We start from the raw sequence: 24,881 nt of genomic DNA, 5'->3' as shown, positions 1-24,881 counted from the left end.
GCTACTCTTTTTTGAATGAAATAAATATTTTTGCTACTTATATATATTATATGAAGACTAAGCTTTAATGTGTAAATTGCAACTTTTCTTGGAAGCCACACTCAAAGTTAAAGAGTAGGGTAATCCAATAATCTCTCAATTGGTAAATATATTCTGAAGGAATAGCTGGCCATTAACGCATCTTGAAAAGATTAGGATTAGGAGTAAAATATGTATTTTTAAGGATATTACATTTAGGCTAAAAGTTTCTCTGGAGAAAAGAACTGCATGGAGACAGACTATAGTCTATTTTTAGACCAGTTCTCTATGTTATTTTAAAACTGTTTTACTGATACCTTATAGCAGGGGTGGGCAAACTTTCTGGCCCAAAGGCCACATCTGGGTAGGGAAATTGTATGGCAGGCTATGAATGCTTGTGAAATTGGGGTTTGGGCTCTGTCTAGGGGGTGTGGGTTCTTGGGTGGGGCCAGAAATTAAGAGTTCAGGGTACAGGAGGGGTCTCTGGGCTGGGGCAGGGGGCCAGGGTATGGGAAGAGATCAGGGGTGCAGGGTCCAGGCAGTGCTTACCTCAAGCAAGTCCCAGAAGCAGCAGCACATCCCCCCTCTGGCTCCTATGTGGAGATGCAGCCAGGCGGCTCTGTAGGCTGCCTTGTCCGCAGGCGCCGCCCCTGCAGATCCCAGACAATGGGAGTTGTGAGGTCAGCATTTGGGATGGGGGCAGCATGTGGCGTCCCCTGGCTGCCCCTACGTATAGGGGCCAGAGGGGGTCATGCCGCTGCTTCTGGGAGCCATGTGGAGCAGAGCAAATCCTTGATCCCACTCCCCGGCTGGAGCACTGGAGCGGGGTGAGCCCTGGACCCCGCTTCCTGTCAGGAGTTCAAGGGCTGGATGAAAACATCTGGAGGTCCAGATGTGGCCCCCGGACCGTAGTTTTCTCACCCCTGCCTTATAGGCTCATTTCTCTTTCGAGGAGCAAGGGAAGACAAAAATTAACACAAGTTCACTTACCCCATGTAACTTTCACAGTGTGTGAATGGATCTTTCCCTTTACACTTGGTTTACTTGGCGGTCCAGGTTTATCAGGAATTGTGCTGTATTCTACTACCTCACTAGGGATACTTTTTCCTTCATTGTTGCAGGCAGAGAGCTGTTAAGAATGAATATAATATATTGATTGATTGCCATGGACAATATCAGGGTAATTTGCAAACAAAGATCAAAAAGAGAAAGGCAATTATTTTTAAAACATTCCTCTGACACCATAATAAAATAAAAATGTAATCCCACTGAAAAACTACTACTACTAGGCTAGCCTGCTATTGTATATGGTTAGGAAACACCATACAAGTGCTACTAGCAAATAGCTCCAGACAAAAAATAAAAGGAAATCAAATACGTAATTTGGCACATACCCTAAACTTATAAGAAGTACTCCTCCTTAGATTTTTTAAAGTGCATGAGAGTTCTTCTCCATTGTATTTCGGCTGAAAACCATAACCCTGTAAAGCACAGAAAATTAAGACCAGGCATACAGTCACTAACAACTCTCTTGGTAAAACAAAAAGAGCAGCAATTGGTCTCCACAAATTTCTCAAGCATTAAACCATTTAAAATCCCCTGGGATACTTCTAACCAAGTCTATATGGTTCTATACTATATAAAGTGTCTCTAATAAGGTGAATTACTTCATAAACAGAAGAGTACGGCAACTTCAGCAATTACGCTAGAATTTTTTTTTTTATCATTAGATAGTATAGGTCCCTACATACGTCAGCAATTCCACTTTATGAAAAGCTGTTTTATTAGTTACAGTGTTTATGAACTGTTAATTTTGGTGCAATTTTTCATATTATTACACAAACATTTACACTGAAATTACAGACTACTCATCAAAACATTAAGAAAACCCAACTTACAGAATCTTCTTCTTCCATATCTAAAGTGTAAGTCAGAGAGTCATCTGAAGACATGCCATTAGGTGGGCTCCATTTTAATGATAACCATGTTACTCCTGCTTCAATAAACTGAGGGGGCAGTGGTGGTGAAGGGACGATTCCTGCTGTATAATATGCCACTGTATCACTAAACCCACTGAAAAGTTAAATTTTAAAGGTTAGTAACATTAGCTTGGGCTGTTGAGAAATTAAAGTGAGAAACAAACAATACATTTTACCTCATTCCGATGTCATTTTTAGCAGCTAATCTGAGCAAGTACTTTGTAGAAGGAGAAAGTTTGGTTAGTTTGTATTGCTTTAGATTCCCATAGTAGCATTCTTTGAAGGCTCCACTCTTTCCCTTTAAACAAATAAAATGAAGACAGACTTAAGTAACTTTTACATAGGGACTATTTTTAAGGTTAAATTTAATCTCCTCTGCTCTCCATCTTTCTCTGTTACTCCACTAATTCAAAATTTTAATAAAGGAATTAAAGCTAAATATTACATGTGGGCAGGCTGTGATCTTATCCAAGCTGTTAATTTTTTTTATTAGATTACTTTTCAAAACAGAAGGCCAGTGGCCTGACATTTTCAATGCTGGATACCAGCCAAACAGGGAAACCAATAACTTACGACTGAGGATATGTCACTAATGGGGTGAGGAGGGGAGACAGACTACAATATAGCAGAATTCCTCGAGTGGAAGGATGGTCATTAGAGCTAGAAAGACCAAGGCCTACTGGTAAGAGGGTTTGGAATGCAGAGAAAAATAACCTAAAGGATCACAGGAAGGGCTACTAAAAAATTTGAGACTTAGAGCTGGTCTACACTACAGTTAGGTCAACATAAGCTGCTTTACATTGACCTAATTATGTCAGTGTCTACACTGCAGCCTTCCTCCCATTGATGTAAGTGCCCTACTACACTGAGGCCTGGTCTACGCTATGACTTTAGGTCGAATTTAGCAGCATTATCTTGATTTAACCCTGGACCTGTCCACACAACAAAGCCCTTTATTCTGACTTAAAGGACTCTTTAAATCGATTTCTTTATTCCACCTCCGATGAGAGGATTAGCGCTGAAATTGGCCTTGCCGGGTTGAATTTGGGATAGCGTGGACGCAATTTGACAGTATTGGCCTCCGGGAGCTATCCCAGAGTGCTCCATTGTGACCGCTCTGGACAGCGCTCTCAACTCAGATGCACTGGCCAGGTAGACAAGAAAAGGCCCGTAGTCAGTCGCCTCCTCACCTGGTTTTGCGTGAAACAACTGTCAGCTGTTGCTCTGACGGTGGGAGGGGCGACTGACTACATGGCTTACAGCGAATTAAAATCAACAAAAAGAGTGGCTTTGCATCAAGGAGAAACACAAACAACTGTCACACAGAATGGCCCCCTCAAGGATTGAACTCAAAACCCTGCGTTTAGCAGGCTGTTGATTTCATGGCGGGAGGAAGCAAATGAATACAAACCAAATAGTGTCTATTTCTTGTTTTGATCCACTTCATCTATCTTTTACATCTTTAGGGTGGCAGCAGATGGTGCAGTTCGACTGCTAGCCACCATCATCTCCTGGGTGCTCAGCAGAAGATGCTGCATTACGATTGCTAGCCATCATCATCATCTCCTGGCTGCTCGCCAGAAGACAGTGCAGTAGGACTGCTAGCCATCATCATCTCCTGGGTGCTTGGCAGAAAACGGGAATGACCTGGCTGAGTCACTCCCATGTCTGCTCAAGCGCCCCAACCAATCTCACTGAGGTCGGCTACAAGAGAACCCAGGAATATGATGATGATGGCTACCAATCGTAATGCATCGTCTGCTGCCAAAAGGCAATGAGCTGCTGCTGTGTAGCAATGCAGTCCCACCTCTGCCAGCACCCAGGAGACGTACCGTGATGGTGAGCTGAGCAGGCTTCATGCTTGTTGTTGTATGGCTTCTGCTCAGGTAACCCAAGAAAAAAGGCGTGAAATGATTGTCTACCGTTGCATTCATGGCGGGAGGGAGGGGCCTGATGACATGTACCCAGAACCACCCGTAACAATGTTTTTGTCCCATCAGGCATTGGGATCTCAATCCAGAATTCCAATGGGCGGCGGAGACTGCGGGAACTGTGGGATAGCTACTCAGAGCTATCCACAGTGCAACACTGCAGAAGTCGACACTAGCCTCAGTACTGTGGACGCAGTCTACTGACTTAATGCGCTTAGAGCATTTTGGGTGGGGACACACACAATTGACTGTATAAAAACGATTTCTAAAAAACCAACTTCTATAAATTCGACCTAATTTCATAGTGTAGACATATCCTGACATCATAACTCCACCTCCACCAGCGGTGTAAGACTTATGTGAGTGTAGTTAGGGTGATGCAGTGGGTCTGTGTTACTTACATTGGCTGTTGGCTGACTTATCAATTACACTAGAAACAGCTCCTGCTGTGTAAGACATAACCTTAGTTAAGGTAGCAATAAGCATCCAAATTCCCTTGGATACCTATGCAAACTAAGATGTTAATCCTTTGATATTTTGTCCAGTCATTACAAAACTCATTTTTAGTATGAACTTTTGAAAGTTTTAAGTGACGTTTATGACTGTCTTCATAAAATGGACCCATCATGCTCACTAATAATGGATATATTATGACTATTACTTAGGATGACAAAAAAATCAAATACATCAAACAGTTTACAATTTAACACTGTATTCCAAGAGTAATTTAATGGAATCTCTGTTTGAAATAGCGGTAGTACTATAGATCTGGCCCAAGTTTTGTTTATTATTTTAAAGTGGGCTATATATTGACTGGCACAATAAAAAAATGTGTATCTACTTAAGCAATATACATATTCACTCATATCTGCAAAGCATTCATGCTTTCACGCAACTTTTCCATCATAAAAATAAAGGGCTTACCTCATCCCATTCTAAGAGAAAATTAGTTATTTTGGAACCATTATCATTTGAAGACTGAAATAAACAAACAAACAAAAGATTGGATCAAAGGTTTAAAAGTAGAGTTTCATTTTACACAGACACTTGGATGTTGAACTGAAAGATTTTAATACCGAGGGTAGGGTTTCAAATGGTGTTACTTAGACATAACTAAGTAAGGACAACACAAACCAATTTTAACTGTACAGTTCACACTATATCTCACCTTTCCCTCCTGACACACTTATATTTAAGCACTCTTTCAGTGATCATTTCAGACTTTATTGTGATGGTTTGGGAATGTATGTGAATTTATGAATTCCAGTTTGATTTAAGAACTCTATGTTTATATACTTCTGGATGTTCTGCCACTCAGTGTGACAGATATTAATGCCTACATGAACTGATGAAATTTGTATTAGCAGGACAATGGAGCCTCCCTGGAAGGACTACTGCTCTGCTAATGACTCCTATCACATCACTATCCCCTCAGACATGAATGGAGCAACACTAGAGCATGACGTCTCATGCTGGAACTCATGACCAAAACTGTGCTTATAAGCTGGAGGATTTTTATGGAGAGACCCAAACCAGAAAATTAGACTGGGCAGGAGGAGGAATGGTGCAAAAGAATCCTGAACTCCCTGGAAAACAGTCAGACCCAAAGAACTTTCAGGAAGGTAAGTAAACTAAGGCAGGGTGTTGCACGCAAGTGTATGTTATTTTTCTATCCATCTATGTATCTCGTGTGTGTCGGTTTAGAAATTCTTTTGCAGAGTCTACGTTATTTTGTTACATCATGTACTTCCCAAAGAGAGTAACAGGAAACCAAATCGTCCACAGCTCTGGTGGAACTCTGGACCACCCAGCAGCTACTGGGGAAGCTTTGGAGAGAATAGGTACTAATGCAAGAGGAATATATGACTTTGGGTTTGCACCTGGAGAGTGAGCCTAGAGGCCCAGAGCCAGAGACACAGTGCCTCAGTTCTGCCCAACCCCAGGAAGCCAAGAGCATGAGGGACCAAAGGTTCTGTTTGGGTCTTGTGTACTAGCTTGGAGCATCTAGGAGAGGGAACTCATCTAGAGTTGTGACACTGATTTTCTGATTTTCACTTGCCTACTTTACATATCAATTACCACAACTGTGCTCACAAACTGGGTATTTGCTCATACGATGACAGCATATGTAACTGCAATTGAGTTGTGCACTTGTATGTTTCTGAAAATCAGGATGACATTGTACGTTTACTGAGCATGAACCTATATTAAACCAGAGAGCCATATGTAATTGCAAAGACATTTTTCAGTCAAGCACATGAACAGGGATAGTCTTACAAAACTCAGTCTAACAAACACACAATGAATTGTAACATGTCTATATAGAATACATTGCATAGTCTATTCAAGAGTTAGCCTAGGGGAGGAAGGGGAGAGATCATGATGCATAAACCAAGCTAAAATAATAGAATTCAGCTTCAGAGTTATCTCCGACATTCTATGCTATTTAATCTACCACACGGGGACCCTAAGCATTAGAGGTGTTGATGCTCCCCTCTCTCACATGCCATCGTTTCAGTAGAGAATTTTTCCAAATATTCTAGGTCATACACATGTATTTCTGCATTGACAAAAGACAATGTTTTTTATGCTGACAAAAGCATGCTACCAACTCACATATTAATGTGATACAAAGGATATTGAATAAGTAACAGAAGAAAACAGGATGACCTGGAGATGGAGAAGTGATATTTCAGCTATATTGCAAAGTAACAATCTTCACTGAGCAACTTAAAATCCAACTTTAAAAAAAAGAGAACTAGTACGTTTTGCTTTGTCAAGACTAAATATCCCTGCCAAGTAATTTACCTTCCACTGTAAACTCAAGCTGTTTTTCGTTCTGTTGATTAGTTTAGGTGCAGCTGGAGGGTCTGGTTCACAACTTTCTGTAGTAAAACTCACCAATTCGAAAACAGATTCTTTTATGGAACTGCTTGTTGCTGAAATTCTGAATGACAAAGGACAATTAATGAAGTGTCCCAAGATTATCATCACATGTATATCCTAAAATTCAGAACATGGAGCATCAGTCTGAGAACTGCACTTAAGAGGCAGAAGGTAGAGAAAAGAGAGTAGATGGCTTATTGTACTAGGAGTGTAATACAGAGCCTTTCTTCCCTAGACCACTGGTTCAAGTATAACTCACCCTGTTAGCACTGTAATTGTCCAAGAGAGGTCTAATGAAGTGAATTTATGATCCATTCCAGTCCATAGTGGATTGGTATTCATGTCTCAAAAATCACCACAAATGCCACTATCGTTGGCAGTGTCAGGGAAATAAAGGCAAATTGGAAGAGCAGCATGGAGATGCCCACAATGCAGTTTCCTTGGGTTTAACCATTTTGTGGACAGAGAAGCTCAGACTCGAGGGCTGTCAATCTGGCACTGTTCATGAGCTCTACATTTTATGTTTTTAAATATGAAAAGCACTGACAAATCAATTCTAACTGTTGATATTCCTCCAAATGAAACAATTCAGCATTTCTGGGGCTTACAGTTAACAAGCTTGATCTTTAAAGCTAGAAGCAAAAGTAAATTTTAAACCTGTTATAGACCTATGAGAAAAGTAAACAACTTCACGTTAAACAATTTTCAAATGAATTCTGTTTTCAAGAAGCATATTTAACATGATCCCAGTTGTCAGACTATCAGGATGTCACCACTGTGACAAAGTAAATGATAAAACACATATGGGATTCATGATCAAAACTATATTAAAGAATGTTACCAGATGGATGAGACAGCAGAAGAGGATTACCTTATATTCAAATATGCTAGAAGGCCTTGACACTCAAGGGTATATAAAATGAATAAATTAAACTTTCAAATTATTCAGGTACAAGTCTTCCAGGTAAATTTGTATTATAAATATCTGCACAAACTACTAACTTAAATGGAGGTTAACTTCTTCTTTCGTATGGCTTGGATAGGTAGCAACAACTACAAATTTATATCTAAGTTTGACAGCCAGCACATTGCCACAGCAGTGAACTGGTGAATGTCCTTCAAGCTCCCGGCAGAAGAACGAAGAGGACATTCAGATATGATGTGCTCCATCGTTTATGCCTGGTGACCAGTCACATATAGGTGTTTCCCTCATTTTCCACTTAAAGAGGGTTTGTCCACATCTCCCATGATATGCCCAATGCGATTCAATCTGCACCAGCTTTTCTGACATAAATCAAAACCCAGTGGTTTCTCAACAGGATCAACGATGAGCTGTTTGTTTTGAGTGGTTGAAATGATCCATGTGATTCTTCATTGAGCCTCAGCATCAAAGTTGGGTGTAAGGATCTTGATACGGTTCCATAGAGGGTTGCAGGATTTTAATCTCGTCTTTGGCGGGTTCTGCAGGTCATGGTGCAGTGGGATCCTCGTATTTGCCTTGACACAATTAAGAAAGCGAGATGTCTGAGCAGCTCTTCTAATCTCCAGAAGCTGGATGTGTGACAGGACTGGGAGCCAGTCAACTGGAGTAGATTTGAGCGTCCTCGACACCATGCGCATAGTATTATTAAGTTGAGTGTCAAGAAGTTTAGTGTGACTGCCGACCTCTCAGTGAACTTAACAATTATACTTCCTCAAACCGCCCTTTCCAGGACCAAAAAAGAACAGTTGGGCCAGTCCTCTGAATATACCAAATTAATGTAGAAGGGATGTCCAGGGAAAAAGTGGATTACTTCTCAAGAACCCTCAAAGACCATCACATTGACATTGTGACCCTCCAAGAAACACACATGAAAGAAGATATAGCTGCCAGACATTAAATCTATGGCTATACTAAAATCGCTGCTGTCAACCATCCAAAACATGGCGGGGGGGGGGGGGGGGGGGGAGGAACTAACCAATACATTTAGAACTGTATGGGAAATTCAAGAACACTGTAGCTCACCTGAAAAATCAGAAAGACAAGGAATTCCGAGATAACACTACTCTTGAACAAGACTAGAAATTAACTAAATACAGAACCAAGGCCCCATACCTACTTGTCTTCTACCATGTATGCATGTTTCATATTGCTTAGACTGGAGGTGGCCCTTGTGATCTAGGCAGCACATTAGAAATAAAACGATGCAACAAGACTTCACTGAAGTATGCAACGCACTGGAAAACATTCTGCAATTTATAGGAGTGGTGTTTCTCCTGTAGTAGGATTTGAGAGTTGTCTTCTCCTGTATCCAACAAATATTGGAGTAGAGCCCTGTGTAGGACGATTTTTAATCCTGCTCCTGTCCTGTTCCCGCTATTATGGCAGCAGGTCCTGCAGGACCCATGGGATTCCAATCTCGCTGCAGGGCTCTACACTAGTCCCGCACAGGACCCTATATTGGAGCTCCCTTCTGCTTTTGGATGCCTCCAAACTCACTACTCCAGCCAGTCTCCTTTCCTGCATAATTAGGCACTGTAGGGGAAAGGATTTGTTTGCTCTGATGGGCCTTAAGAGCTCTAGATGGCAGAGGCTGATTCCTGCAAGCCTCTCCTCCTCTCAAATACTCCATTCTCTCTTCTGCCACTAAGGGGTCTGCTCTCCCACTATTCCAACCAGCCTCAGTTTCCCCTCCTCTAGTACTATTAAGGTTCCCTGGGGAGCAGTTTGGAAGCCTCCCCTCACCTCAACAGAGATTAGCTCAGAGACTCCTTCTGCTCCCCCGAGACATGTGAAAGGAGGTCCAGGAAGGCTGATGATTATTCTTTCCTTGGCTGCTGTCCTTAGTCTAGAAGAATCTCCCTCTTCCTGATTCCTGCTCTACCCTTTAGAGCAGTAGCATGGAACTATAGGAAACCACTTAACTCCTCCTTTTCTGCTGGAATCAGAGGAGACAGGCAGAGGGACAATGGTAGGCAAAAATGCTAACCAGCAAAAGGCATGATATTTATCAATTTTGGTATTACAAATAGGACAATGTTAGTATACAAGTGGCAACAATAACAGTGCATGGACCCAATCACATTTTATATCGAACCCTGGTAAATAGTTCATAATCCCATCCATTTCAAGAAGGAAGAAATCACATAATTCTAATGTAACACAATATTGGGTATTTCAATTCTATTAGGGAAGTTCCCAGTACATACCTGACATGGCAATCTGTTGCTGGTCTGAGTTCAGGAAGGGTAATTGTTGTTTCTTCTCCTCTGTAGGAACAAAAAGAGTGATAGCTCTCACATGTACTTCAAAACACGGGCTTATTGCAAAATAGAACTATACAATGTACGCTGAGTGTCCAAGTGTCCATTATCCCCTTTATACATAATGCCTACTGATATTATTTAAAATGATCTGCATGTGAAAAAAGTAGGTCTGCAAGACACCGTATACCTCCTGATAAAAACACTGCTGATCTATGTCAGTGTATTTGAACATATGTACTGTGAAACCAGACTTACATATAGACAGATTTAAATTTTCCATTTTTGCCGTTGATGGATATTGCTACTTCAAATATAAATGTTGCTGGAGTGAGACTCTGACTTTCTCCATTCTGTGAACTAACTGAGAGATTCCAGGACAGAACTGCTGATCTTGCTTGTATATCAGAAACCTTTAAAAACCATAAATAATGCAAATAGGTTTGCTTGCTATAATAAAGCTACATTAAGTCATTAACATGGTACTTGCTCATTTGCCCACTAAGTTTCTCACTGGAGGAATTCTTTACTTTTAGTTAGTGGAAGTGCTGAGTCTTTTTTAAGCTAGGACTTTACTGAGCTTTAATTTCAATTTTAACTATTAATCATTCTAGGATGCTCATATCAAGGGCACAATATAAATAGACCACAGGCATATTTAAACAGTCTTAGGGTGTGAAATGACATTTCTATTTCACTTGCAGTGTCTGCACTAAGTACTGAGGCCAAAGTTTTCAGATTTGGTACCCTAAGAAAAATCAGGCAGCCAATGTGTGTTTACACACAAACAAATGGCTCCATTTTCTAGCTGAGTACCCACAGTTCTCACTAACTACAGCACTTCTGAAAAATCTGACCACTTGTTTAGATTTCTCAATATAGATTTTTTTAAAGGTGCTCAAATCGAGAAGATTTGGTCCAAGTATTAAAAAGCCTTTTCTGCCATTTGGTTTTAGTTCTTCACAGCACTCCGAATTTCCTCCAAATTGAAGTCTGCACAGCTTTTTCTGGCACTAAACCCACAGAGTAACAGTGGCAGCAAAGTAGCAACATTACCATAACATAATGAATGGTAGGAAAGCTGGAGAAAAGAATGCAGCTTGCACTCTGTACAACTGATGCACAAAAGGCGTTACGTGTACTTGACTGCAATTTTAGCATATAATTTATTTAAAATATCACCATAAGATTCCAAGATCCCAAACAGTCTGAAAATACTCAAACCTATGCTCCAATTTGATTTTAAATAAAACAGAAAATGATGCACTACTTTTTGTAAGTACTTCTTTAATACTTTGCACTCAACTGAGCTCAGTCCAAAACCCAGTGAACTCAGTGGACAGATTGCGTCAGACTCAGAGTGCTTTTCATCACAGGATCTTAAAGCATTTAAAAATATAAAATAATCTCAGAGGCAGGTATTATCCCCATTTTACAGAGTGGGGAATTGAGGCACCCAGAGGTTAAGTAACTTGCTCCAGATATCTCAGCAAGTGAGCGGCAGAGCTGGGCACTGAAAACAGAGCTCCTGATGCTTGGCCTCAAGCTCCGACCACTAAAGCATGTACTTTCAATTTACAACACTGAAAGCATTTCAAATAAAAGACCATTGAAGAAAATGCTTTTATACTGTTTGTAATATTTGTTATTTAATCAAGAGAAAGTATATAATCAGGGGATTATACATAACATTTCAAAGACAATACTTACTACAGGTTTACCAATGCTTATGTGGAGACTGTCCAACTTTTTGGATTCTGTGTCAGACTCTGAAAAGCCAAACGTAAAACTTCATTACAGTTAAAAAAAATAAAAATAAACTCCTCTGCCTCCCAAGCCAGCAGATAAGAAATGCTTATCTAAGTGCAACCACAAGATGGAGTTAGCTTCATTAAGAGATTAACAATAGTATATATTACGTAAAGTTCATTTCCCCTAGTTGTTTTGGCTGTGTGATTTGTAGAACTGTCCACAACTAACAGCATTACACAAACCCTGTTTAGTACAACCTGCACAAAGGATATATTTCCCTAATCTGAACATATCTTGGTTTACTTTGATTGAACAAAAATCTTTATATAAAAATATAAGATGTTAAAAATGTACAACATGATTTTGTCTTGGCTGCTGTATGTACTGGTGATGTAGTAATGCTGCATTTCCTTTGTAAACCAAATTTCTCCATGCATATACATTTGGAAGATGCATTTCAGAGTTTTAAATTACATACTAAAAATATAGCAGAATATATTTTCACCCAGAGTTGTTATAGTCAGTCATACGCTTATGAAAACTATTTCATTTAAAACATGTATTTAATGGAAGCCTGTACATTCAAGAGTTCAGACTGAAATTGCATTCTTAAAGGAAAACTGAAATGTTTTTAAAAGATAAAAATGTAATAAAGATTTGCCCTTGCAAAAAGTGAACAAAACATGTTTAGACATACCAGTGAAAGTTAGTTCCTCCTTTACTTATCTGCCAAGACCCAAATTCTGATTTCTGTTTTACTCTACTATTGAAGTGCCAATTTTGTCATCTACAGTAGAGAAACACATCTGAGTGTTGCAATTTGAATCTTAACAGGTAGTCTTTCACTTTAAAAATAAATGTGTATTTTTATTACAAGTCTACACATGCATTCCTTTAATGAATTGGGATCACAATTCATTTACATTTCATTCCTTCCTTCCTTCCAACCGTGTGATAGACCAAGATACAGCAGTATCTCAAGTGCTCAGACAGAAGGCAGAAAGCTGATTTTGCAGTTGCATAATTATTATTTTTTTTAAATTGGCACTTAGTCCATCATTGTGCTCAAAGGAGTATTTGAAAACGTTTAAAGAGACTGAGTAATTTCATTTTAAAATACTGTTTACTGCTCAGACTAAAACTTTTCAACTGAAATTTCATGAAGACTTCTTATAACCGAGACTCATATGAAACATTAGAATGAGAAAGATTCCTGATTTTGTTACACACATTTATGGTACACCCCAACATGGAATACTGTTCTGAGTTCTGGTAACACTATCTCAGGAAAGATATGGCAGTAACAAAAGAAAGTTCAGTGAAGGGACATAAAACAAAGGAACAGAAGCACTTCCATATTAAAAAAAAAAAATGAAGAGAGTGAGACCGTTTAGTTTAGATGAGATGAGACAATAAGATAGAGGCATAAATCTGTTGACTGGTATGTAGAAGGTAAGTAAAACACTCATGTTTATCTTCTCTCATAATACAAGAGCAAAGAGACATTCAATGAAATTGAAAAGCAATAAATGAGAAGCAATACTTTACACAATGAACAATTCATCTTGTGACAAAGTTTCACAGATTAAGGACAAGAGTTTAGCAGATTCCAAACGAGAATTAGAATATATCCACATTTACATAAGACAATATTAAAAGTTTGGGAAAAGAAATCGCCATGTTTCAAGGCATTAACAAACCAGCAGCTGAAGGGTTTGAAAAAACTTTCCATGGGTAAATCATTCCATAAATGAACTATACAATTTTGAGTACCTTTCTCTGAAGGGGCTAGTATTGGCAGTATACCAGACTAGATGGGCCACGGGTCTGATCTGGTATGGGAGTTCTATGTTGCTATCCAAAGGAGCAAGATTAACAACTGAGAAACAATACAGCTATCATGAAATTAGCACACAAATTAGAAGCTTGAAAACAGCCAAATATCCTGCAGACGCAAGCACCGCTAAATAGTAGTAACAGGAATTTTCCTAATACATGGCTAAGAGATGCACATTTTAAATCAGCAATCGTTGCAAGCGATAAAGCGTGAATTTCTCACAACACACTTCAAATATTATGTAATCAAAAGGTTAATTTTTTTTAAACCCATGTATAAACTATGAGGCGATAGCTGTAGCAGTGATGAGCAAAACATTAGGAAAAAGTTTGAACTTGATGAGTTCTTTATGATATATTAAGCCTGAAAGGATTTTTGTTTTCAAGCAAAAAATGATTTTCTGGGTTTATATTAGAAATTGAGGTCTTGTCTGCTCTGGAAGACAGTGATGATGTATAGAAAACTAGCAAAAAATCACATCAGTCTCTCTCAAAGCTGAGCAACTGACAAACAGTTTATACTCCTTGACTAAAAATCTGTTTTAATACCACTTGAATTTCAGTGACTAACTGAAGTTCTGGAGAAGAATCTTCCACGAAGATTCAACACCCTTCCACTTCAATTAAGTCATTTGAGGTTATAATAAACATGCTTCCTGATTTTCCCTAAGAGGTACTCCAGCGAAAAACCATAGAACACCAGACTTGATATTCCCAACATTTCCAAGCTAAAAAAAAACTAACACAACTGAAAACCTTTCAGACCTTCTCTATAAATCCTGAAAAGGCAAAGAAATTTAAGTCTATTTTATTTTTTAAGTGATTGCAAGAGACCTTACTTCTGGAGGATTCAGCACCAAAAAATTTAAAAATTTCTGCATATTTTATTTGTCAAAATAACACAATATAATCATTCCAGTTTCAATTATTTTGGTAATTTATTTCAAAATACTTGTTAGCAAGTATGTCTGTAACAATGCAGACAACAACAAAAAAGAGACTCAGGATTTTTTTTTTTTTTTTTTGAACGAACAAACAGATTCCTTACTAGTGACAGGTTTCAGAGTAGCAGCCATATTAGTCTGTATCCGTAAAAATAACGAGAGTACTTGTGGCACCTTAGAGGCTAACAAATTTATTTGAGCATAAGCTTTCGTGGGCTACAGCCCACTTCATCAGATGCATAGAATGTTCCTATGCATCTGATGAAGTGGGCTGTAGCCCACAAAAGCTTATGTTCAAATAAATTTGTTAGTCTCTAAGGTGCCACAAGTACTCCTGTTCTTTTTACAGATTCCTTACTAGGCATTTTGATAAGAACTCTGAGTAATAATTCATTTAAACTACAACACAGAAATGTATTTCCTGCATCTCTCAGAAGTAGAATGGGAGTCAGGTGTAATGGAGAAACTGAGGGAGAGGGAAGTAATTGCTGGGCAGGAGCCTGTGTATGAACTAGGAGAGCTATTGGGTGTGGGTGGGAAAAGTATGGAACAGGGTTTGTGTTTGTTTTTTTTTTAGGGGGGGGGAAGAAGGGGAAGGAAGGGAGGGATTGTTAGGGAGCCACCCCCATGCAGACCTTGGCTGAGCTCTAGTCTCTCCCATTCAGTCAGGCACATCTGCCCCAACCTTGAGTGTCCCTGCACTCCTCCCCTCCATCCCTGCAACCTGCTCAGCCACTTCTCCTCCCCCGTTTCCATGTGTCCCTGTACCTCCTTTCCCATTCAGCCCCTCGCTCACCCCACTAGCTCCTGTGCCCCTGCATCCAATCTGTCCCCGCCCCCCAACTTCTCTGAACCCCAGTCTGCTTGACTCTCCAGCAGCCCTATGTGCCCTACTCTGTCCGTCCCCTCATATCCCATGCCTCCTCACCTGGCCACACGAGCAGGGCACTGTGAGGAAGATAGTCTCTCCCCTGCGCTCTCTGTAGCTGGCTGAGCCAGTTGCCCTCTCTTCAGGCACTACAGAAACCCCTGGTGGGTGAAAGATGTAATTGCAGTGCCTTCCTGGCAGAATGGATTTTCTTTGGGGGGAAAAATTTCTGCGGGGAACATGAATTCTGTGCATGTGCAGTGGCACACAATTCCTCCCCATCTCCCAGGAGTAAGACCTGTAAGATACTTTAGGTATTTCTATCAAAAAGCCTTCATGACAAAAGTAGATAGCTACTACTTACCTCCCATCTCTGAATCTGCTGATGGGCTTGCTCTTGTTTTTACTATTTGTTTTTGCTTTATTAGCCCGCATGCTGCTTGCTGTCCTTTTCCATTTTCATATCCATTCTGAACATTTGTATTAGAAGAAGAATTGGGAACTTTATGCGGTGAAGGAGGGCTGTTAAGTTTATTAGTAGTATGCCCACTAGCTTGTTTCTCCTTAAGTCTTTTCTTCAGATGTTCTTGCATTTTGACAGTCCTTTCATCTCGCTGAATAAAATTTGTCCTTCCATGGGAACGAGATTCTAAAAGACAACAACATTTGTATGTTTTATTCAGTACAATTTGCTTAGCTGGCAGTTGAGAAACACTCTGGAAGTTAAAAAAATAACTGCAACATAGCCAGGCATTGAAAAACCTTGCAAATTCTAAGTGTAAAGTGCAATGCTATCTAACAGAGTCTGTAGGAGGACAGATCTGGTGCTGCTCACAGCTGTGACAAACTGCACCCAAGTGAAGACCAAAGTCTTGACAATTTTCGCACTGTTATTCGCACTGTGGGCATCAGAGGAAATAAGAATTTCATACTGCTGATTGGCAGGGGCTTCCTATAGTTCCAGGCAATACACTCAGTGTTTTAGGATCACTTGGGTCTCAATAAGAGAGGTAGTGGTAAAAGTAGGCAGCTCAAAGTTTATTTTGGTTTTATACTACAGTAGGACCTCAGAGTTATGAACAGCTCAGGAATGGAGGTTATTTGTAACTCTGAAATGTTTGCAACTCTGAACAAAACGTTATGGTTGTTCTTTCAAAAGTTTACAGCTGAACACTGACTTAATACAGCCTTGAAATGTTACTAGGCTGAAGAAAAAGGTTGGTTTCCCTTTTTTTTTATGGTAGCTTACATTTAACACAGTACTGTACTGTATTTGTATGTTTGGGGGCTCAGCTGCCGCCTGATTGTGCATTTCCGGTTCCAAATGAGGTGTGTGGTTGACCAGTAAGTTCATAACTCTGCTGTTCATAACACTGAGGTTCTACTGTATTGCTAATTTTGCTCATATTTGTTTTAATGTAGCCCTTGCCTTTAATTTAGGCCCATTTAATCCATACCCAGTGAGTTACAGTTCTGAACCATAACCTTTTAACTATTTTTAAATCCTCTCTCAGCTGTTAAAAACTTTTCCAATTTTCTCTGTTTTTTTTAAATAATAATAAAAATAATAATAAAAATCTCTCAGAATTGGATGGGACCCTGAAAGGTCATTGAGTCCAGCCCCCTGACTTCATGAGCAGGACCAAGTACTGATTTTGCCCCAAGATCCCTAAATGGTCCCCTCAAGGATTGAACTCAGAACCCTGGGTTCAGCAGGCCAAGGCTCAAACCACTGAGCTATCCTTGCCCCCATATCCCCTCCACCCCGCATATTCCCAATAGTTAAATCTTTCCTTTTTGCTAGTCTTTACCTAATATCCCCACTCTCAAAACTATGCCTCTTGATTAGAGCTTCCTACACTGACAGAGTTACAAACAGAACGCAGGTTTCTCGACTTCTAGACCTGGTGCCTTAAACAGAAGGCTATGCCCCTTTGTCAGTTAAAGCACAGTATTAGCAAGTCTTACCTTGTTCTTGATAAACATGTGTTGGTGGAGGAGGCTGGTGAATGAACTGCGGTGGTATTTCTCCTGTCCCTGGAACTGGAGAGTACACTGGATGAGGTGGGTGTGGAAGCAAAGCAGGGTGAGGATGCATGTAATGTGGCACATGTGGTGGAGGGGGATGCATGGAAGGATGGAATTCAGACGAATGTGGTAATACCACCACTTTACGAACTCCATTTTCTTCTACCATCTGTGATACAATGTAAAATACAGGAAAAAAAAAAATCAGTAATTTTTTTTTTGTATAATCTACTTTCCTTAAAGTTTGAGATTAGATTCTAGCTTAAAATAATTGATATTCAGAACCAGATACTGACCTGTACTGCTTTGGGAGAAAAATCCCCACTCTGATGGGCCTCAATAAATTCAAACTTTTCTGCAAGAAATCCCAAATTTCTGAGAGTGCCCATTTAAAAAAAAAAAGCTTACTCTGGCAGAGATGTAAGTAAGTAACCCAGAAAATATCCACAATATATTCCTGGTTACAAGTAAACTTGACCTGATTGTAAGTGCCACCTCTACTTCTTTCAACAACTATGTCCAAAGTGACATATGATCTGCCTTAGTTCTTGTCTAGACTAGGATAAAGAGATGTGATAGTTTTATGTAAGCTAAAGTGCTAACTAATGGTGTAGACAATGCAGCATATACTTTAACATATGCTAATCTGGTTGATCTGAAATCTTGGCTCCCCTTAGGATCTAATTTGACTGGCTTAGCACATGCTGAAGTATATATACTGCCTTGCCTACGCCAGACTTAAATATGTGCACGTGTTAGTTAATACACCTTTAAATGCTAATTTAGGCCAGAATCTGGGATAAAACAAGGATTTTAGGAGAGCACATATATAAGCAGGAATAGAAAGAAGGACTCAAAGAACTACATCAGACAACTAGGATCAACTGTGAAACAATAAACAATGTCCTGTCCTGCTGGATCTTCAGGCCCTCTGCCAGAGGCAAGCATGGGCTAAAATCCGGGTTTTATCCACAGAGAAAGATCCTAGCTGATAATGGATGCAGAACACCTATAGCCTTCTTGTGGTATCCGGAGGTAAATGAATCCCATATCTCTTAGACGCCACAGAAATGTTATCCAAGGAATTAAACTTTTCAGTATCCACTCTTCTGGTTGTTCCAAAGGCCTCTAGAATTATTGTTGTCACAAGATTTGTAAAAGTTCTTTCCCCAACATAAAAAACAAGATATCACTGATTCCAGATGAAGATTGCATCTAGTCAGAACTTAAAAGGGATAATGAAGAACTCTTGAAACCCCGTTCAAGTCAAAGAACAATCAGCTACCTTCCTTTCCCCTCTTCCCCACCAGCTGTTGAGTGATGTATGACAGAAGAGACACTAGATGACAGAATATATGTTCTGATGAAAGAGGAAAAATAGGTACTTGAGAAATAACCAGAATTCAGTAGAATAAGCAGAGGACTTAACTAGTTTAAAATTAAATTGTCTGTAACCTCATCCCCTCTGACTGGCACCTCCAATCATTGTTACACATCAAAAATTTAGCTTACAAAATACTGGTGCTATAACATAATAATGTATCGATTATCAGTGGATGCAAGGAGAAAAGCCCACACTAGACGTACACTGGCAAAGACAAAATTGAGACATTAACTGATTTGCTTCTTATATACAGTCCTCAAAGAAAAGTCATACAAAATTAACACTGCTTTTAAAACACCAATAATTTCTAACTAAACCATATTACTAAAAGTATGCAACACTCATGCACTTATAGACATTTGCACATTACATATTAACGTACAGAAATCAATGTACTAGTCTTTCAACCTCTTTCAAATTCTAAGCCCTGCACAAAATTAAATTAAGTTACTCCTTTTAACATCTAATGCTTGAGAAGGAATTAAATACATCATAAATATTATTGTAAACATGTTTTTATACAATTCACAGTTAAAGCAGTTTCACAAAGAGGACTGTATGTTTTATCCTGCTAATTCTATCAAGGTCCTCTACTAGAAGGGCAGGCTATAAGAAGTCATCGAAGCATTTCATAGTTCGCTAAGCAGAAATTGTGGATGCAGATTTATTACTTATGCCAAAAATATTTTGAAAGGCTCCTCAGTAAAAGATAAAGCAAACTGACCAAGTAAAAGAAAAATATTTTTTCAACAGAACGAGAATGTGTCAACTCATGGATTAGAACGACAAAAGTCTGCTGTGATGTGACCTCTAAATCAGTTGTAATTATATTGACATTTGATTATTAGGATTTTTTGGAAAAAATATAGATTACCTTCTTCAGTTTAAAAGAATATAATGAAAAAAGCTTGTCTTTTGTGTATTGAATTTTTGTTTTAAAATGCGAGTGAATTTTTCTCTAGAAATAAGTTTTCTACATCAAATTAAGTATATTCACTAAAGCTAAATAAATCTAAAGAAGTCATGGCAAAGTGTCATGCATCTATTGAACCTAATTAGGAAAACACTCAGTTTGACAAAGGAGATTAATGAATACAGTAAGGGTTTCAGCTATAATTTTATAGCTTGGTGTTGATACAAGTCAAGGCCCATTATTCCAGTATTTTATTCTACTAATGTAGAGACCAACATTACCACCATGTGTTTACTTTTGTACATCTTTTAGAACACAAAGTTGAGCCCTCATTTGTACTGGGCTGAGAAAAAGGTTTAAAACCCCCAGATTTTTAAACTTGGTTTCTACCATTATTTAAGCCTTCTACAGTGGCTACCCAAATCAGCTTAGCTGGACAGTATTTAAATACCATTTCCACAATGTTCACACTCCACTAGGATCAAGGCATAAGTCCTCTATAGTCTAGGAGTTGTTTATCTCAGATATTACTTTTTGATCCAAATATACTAATTTCATGACACTAAACAAGGAGTTTTAGTTCTGAAAGATTTAGAATAATGAACATTCATCAGATTATTATTTTTTAAAAACCAATCATCACCATTACTAAAGTTTTGGGTCTCAGTAAACTGAATTCCATTTACATCTGATAATTTTTGCTAAAGTGTAACTATTATATTGAAGTATTAAGAGGATAAATGTTGATAAAGAGAAAGATTTTGAAATCCTTTGAGAGGTACTAAAAAAGTGCAGAAGACAACCGGAGGAAAGATTTAGGGAGTATTTACATTGGCTAGGAAAAGAAAAAAAAACAACCTCACAAGGATGAGAGGATGACACTATATCAGACTGATATAAAAGAAGAAAGTATGGGAGACAGAAGTCTCATTTATCGGCATTACAGTTAGCTCAAATTTAAATATAGTGCTGCAAACAATGTGCTTCAGCTACATTCCAGAGGGATCCCCACAAGGAAAGACAGAACATGCATATTAAGTCTTTTGACTCTTTGTAGTCTAGTGCCTGTTGTGATTGTTTACATCACTTGACTCATGGCATGGGGACAAATAGGCCTAGTAGAACTAAAAGATAACCTCCCCATAACAATGGACAGATCCCATATCTCAATCAATCATTCTGCATGGTTGCAGCTTTTGTCAGAGTCAGTCACAACATACTACTGACCTGCATCACTTAGCTGAACTAGACAACTGCAGTACAATTGCTTTGATAATGCCTTTCCAGACAGACCAAAGAACTGATGGGAAACTACTTGCTCTCCAAAACCCTCACTAGCGTAATCCCAAAGGGATCTATCTTGCCCTACATGAGAGCTCTTGGAGAGGTGGTAAGCAACATGGATTTCATTGGCAACACTACACTGATGACATCCAGCTATATATAGTTCCCTACAGGTGCCAATATCGAACACCCCCATGCCTACAAGAGATAAGAATTTGGATGAAGAATGGCTGGCTCAAACTAAACCTGGGAAAGACCAAAATCATGTTGGTTGGGAGAGGCAAAAGTTGTGAAGACCAAGCTGGAACACTGAACTCCCCCTCCTATTTAGTTTCTCCCACCCACCTCCAATTAAATCAGTTATGTAATACCTTGGGGTCTTATCAGGCTAATCATTAATCCGAGATGACAATGTAGCAATAGTATAAAGAAATGCCTTCCTCTTCACCTTTAATTTATGAGAGGAATAGATGAAGTCTCCTACAAGAATCTGGTCAGTGAACCACTCATTCACAATTTCCTAGAAACTGAAAATGAATCTACTATATCTTGATGTAAAGGTTTAATCAAAGCAGAGATGCAATTGAAAGCATATGACTCTTCTACCTATAACCACTGCTAGCTCCCAAGTCACTTGCATCATCAGTGTAAGATTTTGTTTCTGATTTTTCAAAGCCATGCACGTATATCAACCCATGACCCAAGGCAGCTTTGGGATAATGCAGTTAACAGGTAATGTCCTAAGTTTTGTTATCTAGTCTGGAGGTGATGCATAAGTTACGTTTCAGAGTTAAGTGTTTCACTTGAGGTAGTCTGGCAATGGAATGAGCTCCAAAAGGAGATTCAATTAATTTAAAACCAGACTACCAATTTTTGAATATGCTTCAAAATTCCTCTTTTTAATAAAACTCTCTCACATATCTGGAAAGCTTTAATACTTAAACATACAAAAATCCACATACTCCAAATAGAACTTGCTAGAGTTTGGGAAGGGCAAAGAACAGATTTCTCTAGAATTTAAATCAAGGATGGGCAAACTATGACCTGGGAGCTGCATCCAGCCCGCCAGACGTTTTAATCTGACCCTCACACTCCCACTGGGGAGTGGGGTCCGGGGTTTGCCCTGCTCCGTTGCTCCAGTTGGGGAGCTGGGTCGGGGCTTGCCCTGCTCCACGTGGCTCCTGGAAGCAGTGGCATGTCCCCCCTCTGGCTCCTACGTGAGGGAGCAGCCAGGGGGCTCCACACACTGCCCCCGCAGCTCCTATTGGCTGGGAACTGTGGCCAATGGGAACTGCAGGGGCGGCGCCTGCAGAGGGAGCAGTGTGCAGAACTCCCTGGCTGCACCTCTGTGTAGGAGCTGGATGGGGGACACGCTGCTGCTTCTCAGAGCTGCTTGAGGTAAGCCCTGCCCAGAGCATGCCCTAACCCCTTCCAACACCTTATCCCCTGCCCCAGCCCTGATCCCCCTCCTACCCTTGAACTTCTCGGTCCCAGCACAGAGCACCTCCTTCACCCCCAATCCCTCATCACCAGCCCCATCTCAGAGCTAAATTACCTGTGCTGGGATTAGATACTACAGTGAGAGGTGCTATAGGAAACTAAGATTTTTCACGTCAACAAAGATCCCAAACAGTCAGATTATAACTACTTTGGTAATGACTGGCCTGGGAGTAAATCAAATCTGTGACCTAAAGGGTGAAAGGCTCTATATTCCACTACATATATCCATGATCATACAACTGGAATAGCTGGCAGCAACTATTCATTTTATTGAATAGTGGCAGCATTCGTGGAATATGACTATCAACCTCATCAATCAGACTGATATTGAAAGAACTCTCTGCAACTTACATTATTTCCTGCTGCCAATACAAGAAAAATATTGCTAAGGTTTTCAAAGCCATTAAAGGGAGCCAGGCAGGCAATTCCCATTTGTACTGGACTTGGATATTCAAGTCAACAGCCATTTTTGAAAATCTCAGCCTATATGCACAGATCAGACACCTGATATACTACATCTGTCTTGTGAAGGAGACCATGATTTCTACAGTTATTAAACAGCTTTAGAAATCGTCTTTCATTTTTATTAGGGATGTGATAAGCAGCAACTTCTGATGCAAAAGCACAAACAACTGTAAATTAATTCTTACCTGAGATACATAGCCAGGAGGCACAAATATTGGAGGCACAGAACCATTTGGTGACACCATAGGAACATGTGCTGGACCTGAAAAGGAAAAAAAAGTAAGATTTAAAAGCATTTGCACTTTTTACCACAGTGAGTATTCCAAATTTTATACAGTCAGAAATCTCCTCACCCCTCCTCCCTTTTATTTGGTGGCCTAAAGGTAAGCACTCATTCATTAAAAAAAACGTGGCTAAGTTACTTGGGCTGCAAATCCTTATTTATGCAACCAACTTTAGATAACTGACTTTAAAGACTGGACTTGACAATAAGGAAAACTGTAAGCAAATCTTAGTGTGTACTTCTTCCATTAAAAAACCCAAAATATAATTTTAATCAGTGTTCATCAGCAGATATAAAGAGTGTCTGCTGTCTGCAGGAGCAATTCACTGTCATTCAAAACAGTGCATGGAATACAATTTTAACGTCTCACGAAAGCGTTTGGAAACTTTTCTGTCATACTGCTCGATATAAATGCTCCACTTGTATGTATACTACTTGGGTTTATTAAAAAAATATGGATAAGAAATAATCATAACCTCTTTCTGCTCTCACATGTTATATATTATTTAAATGTCTGCATAGGATAATGCTGGGTTTTTTAATCTTTCTGATGAGCAGACTGAAAATATGTAGTAACATTACTCATTACTCCAGCTATCTGCACTTGTAAAGTAGCAACCCTTTTTTTTAAAAAAGAGAAACAACAATTATTTCCAGAAAGCTGATCTTATTAAAGGTTAATAAAATGCTGGGAGAAATGAAGAGAGACTAGACAAACTTTATGGGCAAACATTCTGAGAGGTGAAAATAGGTACTGCAACTGTGGAAGTATTGTGCAATATAATATAATCATATGAAGCACATTTTGAAACCATGCTTAAATCTGCAGACTTGCCATCGCTACTACAGAAGAAGCTCTCCATAACTACATGAATATTAGTATTTACTCCTTAATAGCAACAGACTACAAATACCACAGTGCTGCACATAGATTTTTGCCATACAACACCCACTAAAATAATGTGGAGTTAGGTAGCTAAAACCTCTGTAAATTGAAGTGACTGACAAGATCATTACAAGTCAATAGTGTTATATAATTAAGACAAGATTCAAACTGACTTGCACTATATTTTATAACCAGCGAAGTTTAAGATGTAATACATCTAAGATATTTAACTCTTCAAGTTTAACATTTATCATCCATTGGATTCCTAATCATGCTTACAGTACAGCCTAAACAGATTCACTCACTATATGACAGAAAACACGTAAACATACCTATGACTATGTAGTGGAAGTCTTATGGCAGTAGTTTTATGAAGAATCTTTTAAATATTTGTTTTTCCTGTTTAACACATTTGATACAACTCAGTGGAATATTCTTTTACCTTGGATACACTGGATATGTCCATCTTCAGTTCTAATTGTGAAAGTTTCTCCTGGGTTTACCTGCACGAGTATAACCTGAAAACAAAAAACCCTGTAATTTCAATAAACTTCATTTAAAATATTTTAGAGATTTAAACAAAACTTTCCTTTCCAGTCTTGTCTTACAAAAATTTTTTACAGAAGTAGAAGACAAGTTTAGAAATACTGATAATGTGGGCTGAATTCCCATCAGACTCAG

At 39.1% G+C, this 24,881-nt stretch overlaps 1 protein-coding gene across 2 annotated transcripts in view; it reads right to left on the bottom strand.

Moving 5' to 3' along the window:
- LOC115657179 (fibronectin type-III domain-containing protein 3A-like) overlaps positions 1-24,881 on the bottom strand; it is an 88,858-nt gene that overhangs the window by 29,056 nt on the left and 34,921 nt on the right. For both annotated transcript variants that reach the window (XM_030574592.1, XM_030574593.1), the window contains exons 3-15: positions 24,643-24,718; positions 23,217-23,293; positions 17,426-17,654; positions 15,822-16,106; positions 11,768-11,826; positions 10,316-10,470; positions 10,004-10,063; positions 6,737-6,875; positions 4,853-4,906; positions 2,174-2,295; positions 1,917-2,091; positions 1,413-1,499; positions 1,009-1,147 (exon numbers count right to left, since the gene is read on the bottom strand). In XM_030574592.1, the coding sequence (XP_030430452.1) occupies positions 1,009-1,147; positions 1,413-1,499; positions 1,917-2,091; positions 2,174-2,295; positions 4,853-4,906; positions 6,737-6,875; positions 10,004-10,063; positions 10,316-10,470; positions 11,768-11,826; positions 15,822-16,106; positions 17,426-17,654; positions 23,217-23,293; positions 24,643-24,718 (1,657 nt within the window). The remainder of the gene's footprint in view (positions 1-1,008; positions 1,148-1,412; positions 1,500-1,916; positions 2,092-2,173; positions 2,296-4,852; positions 4,907-6,736; positions 6,876-10,003; positions 10,064-10,315; positions 10,471-11,767; positions 11,827-15,821; positions 16,107-17,425; positions 17,655-23,216; positions 23,294-24,642; positions 24,719-24,881) is intronic.

This window comes from Gopherus evgoodei, chromosome 9, assembly GCF_007399415.2.
Source record: "Gopherus evgoodei ecotype Sinaloan lineage chromosome 9, rGopEvg1_v1.p, whole genome shotgun sequence".
In the NCBI taxonomy this organism is placed as follows: Eukaryota; Metazoa; Chordata; order Testudines; family Testudinidae; genus Gopherus; species Gopherus evgoodei.
This window is presented reverse-complemented; position numbering and strand designations above follow the sequence as displayed.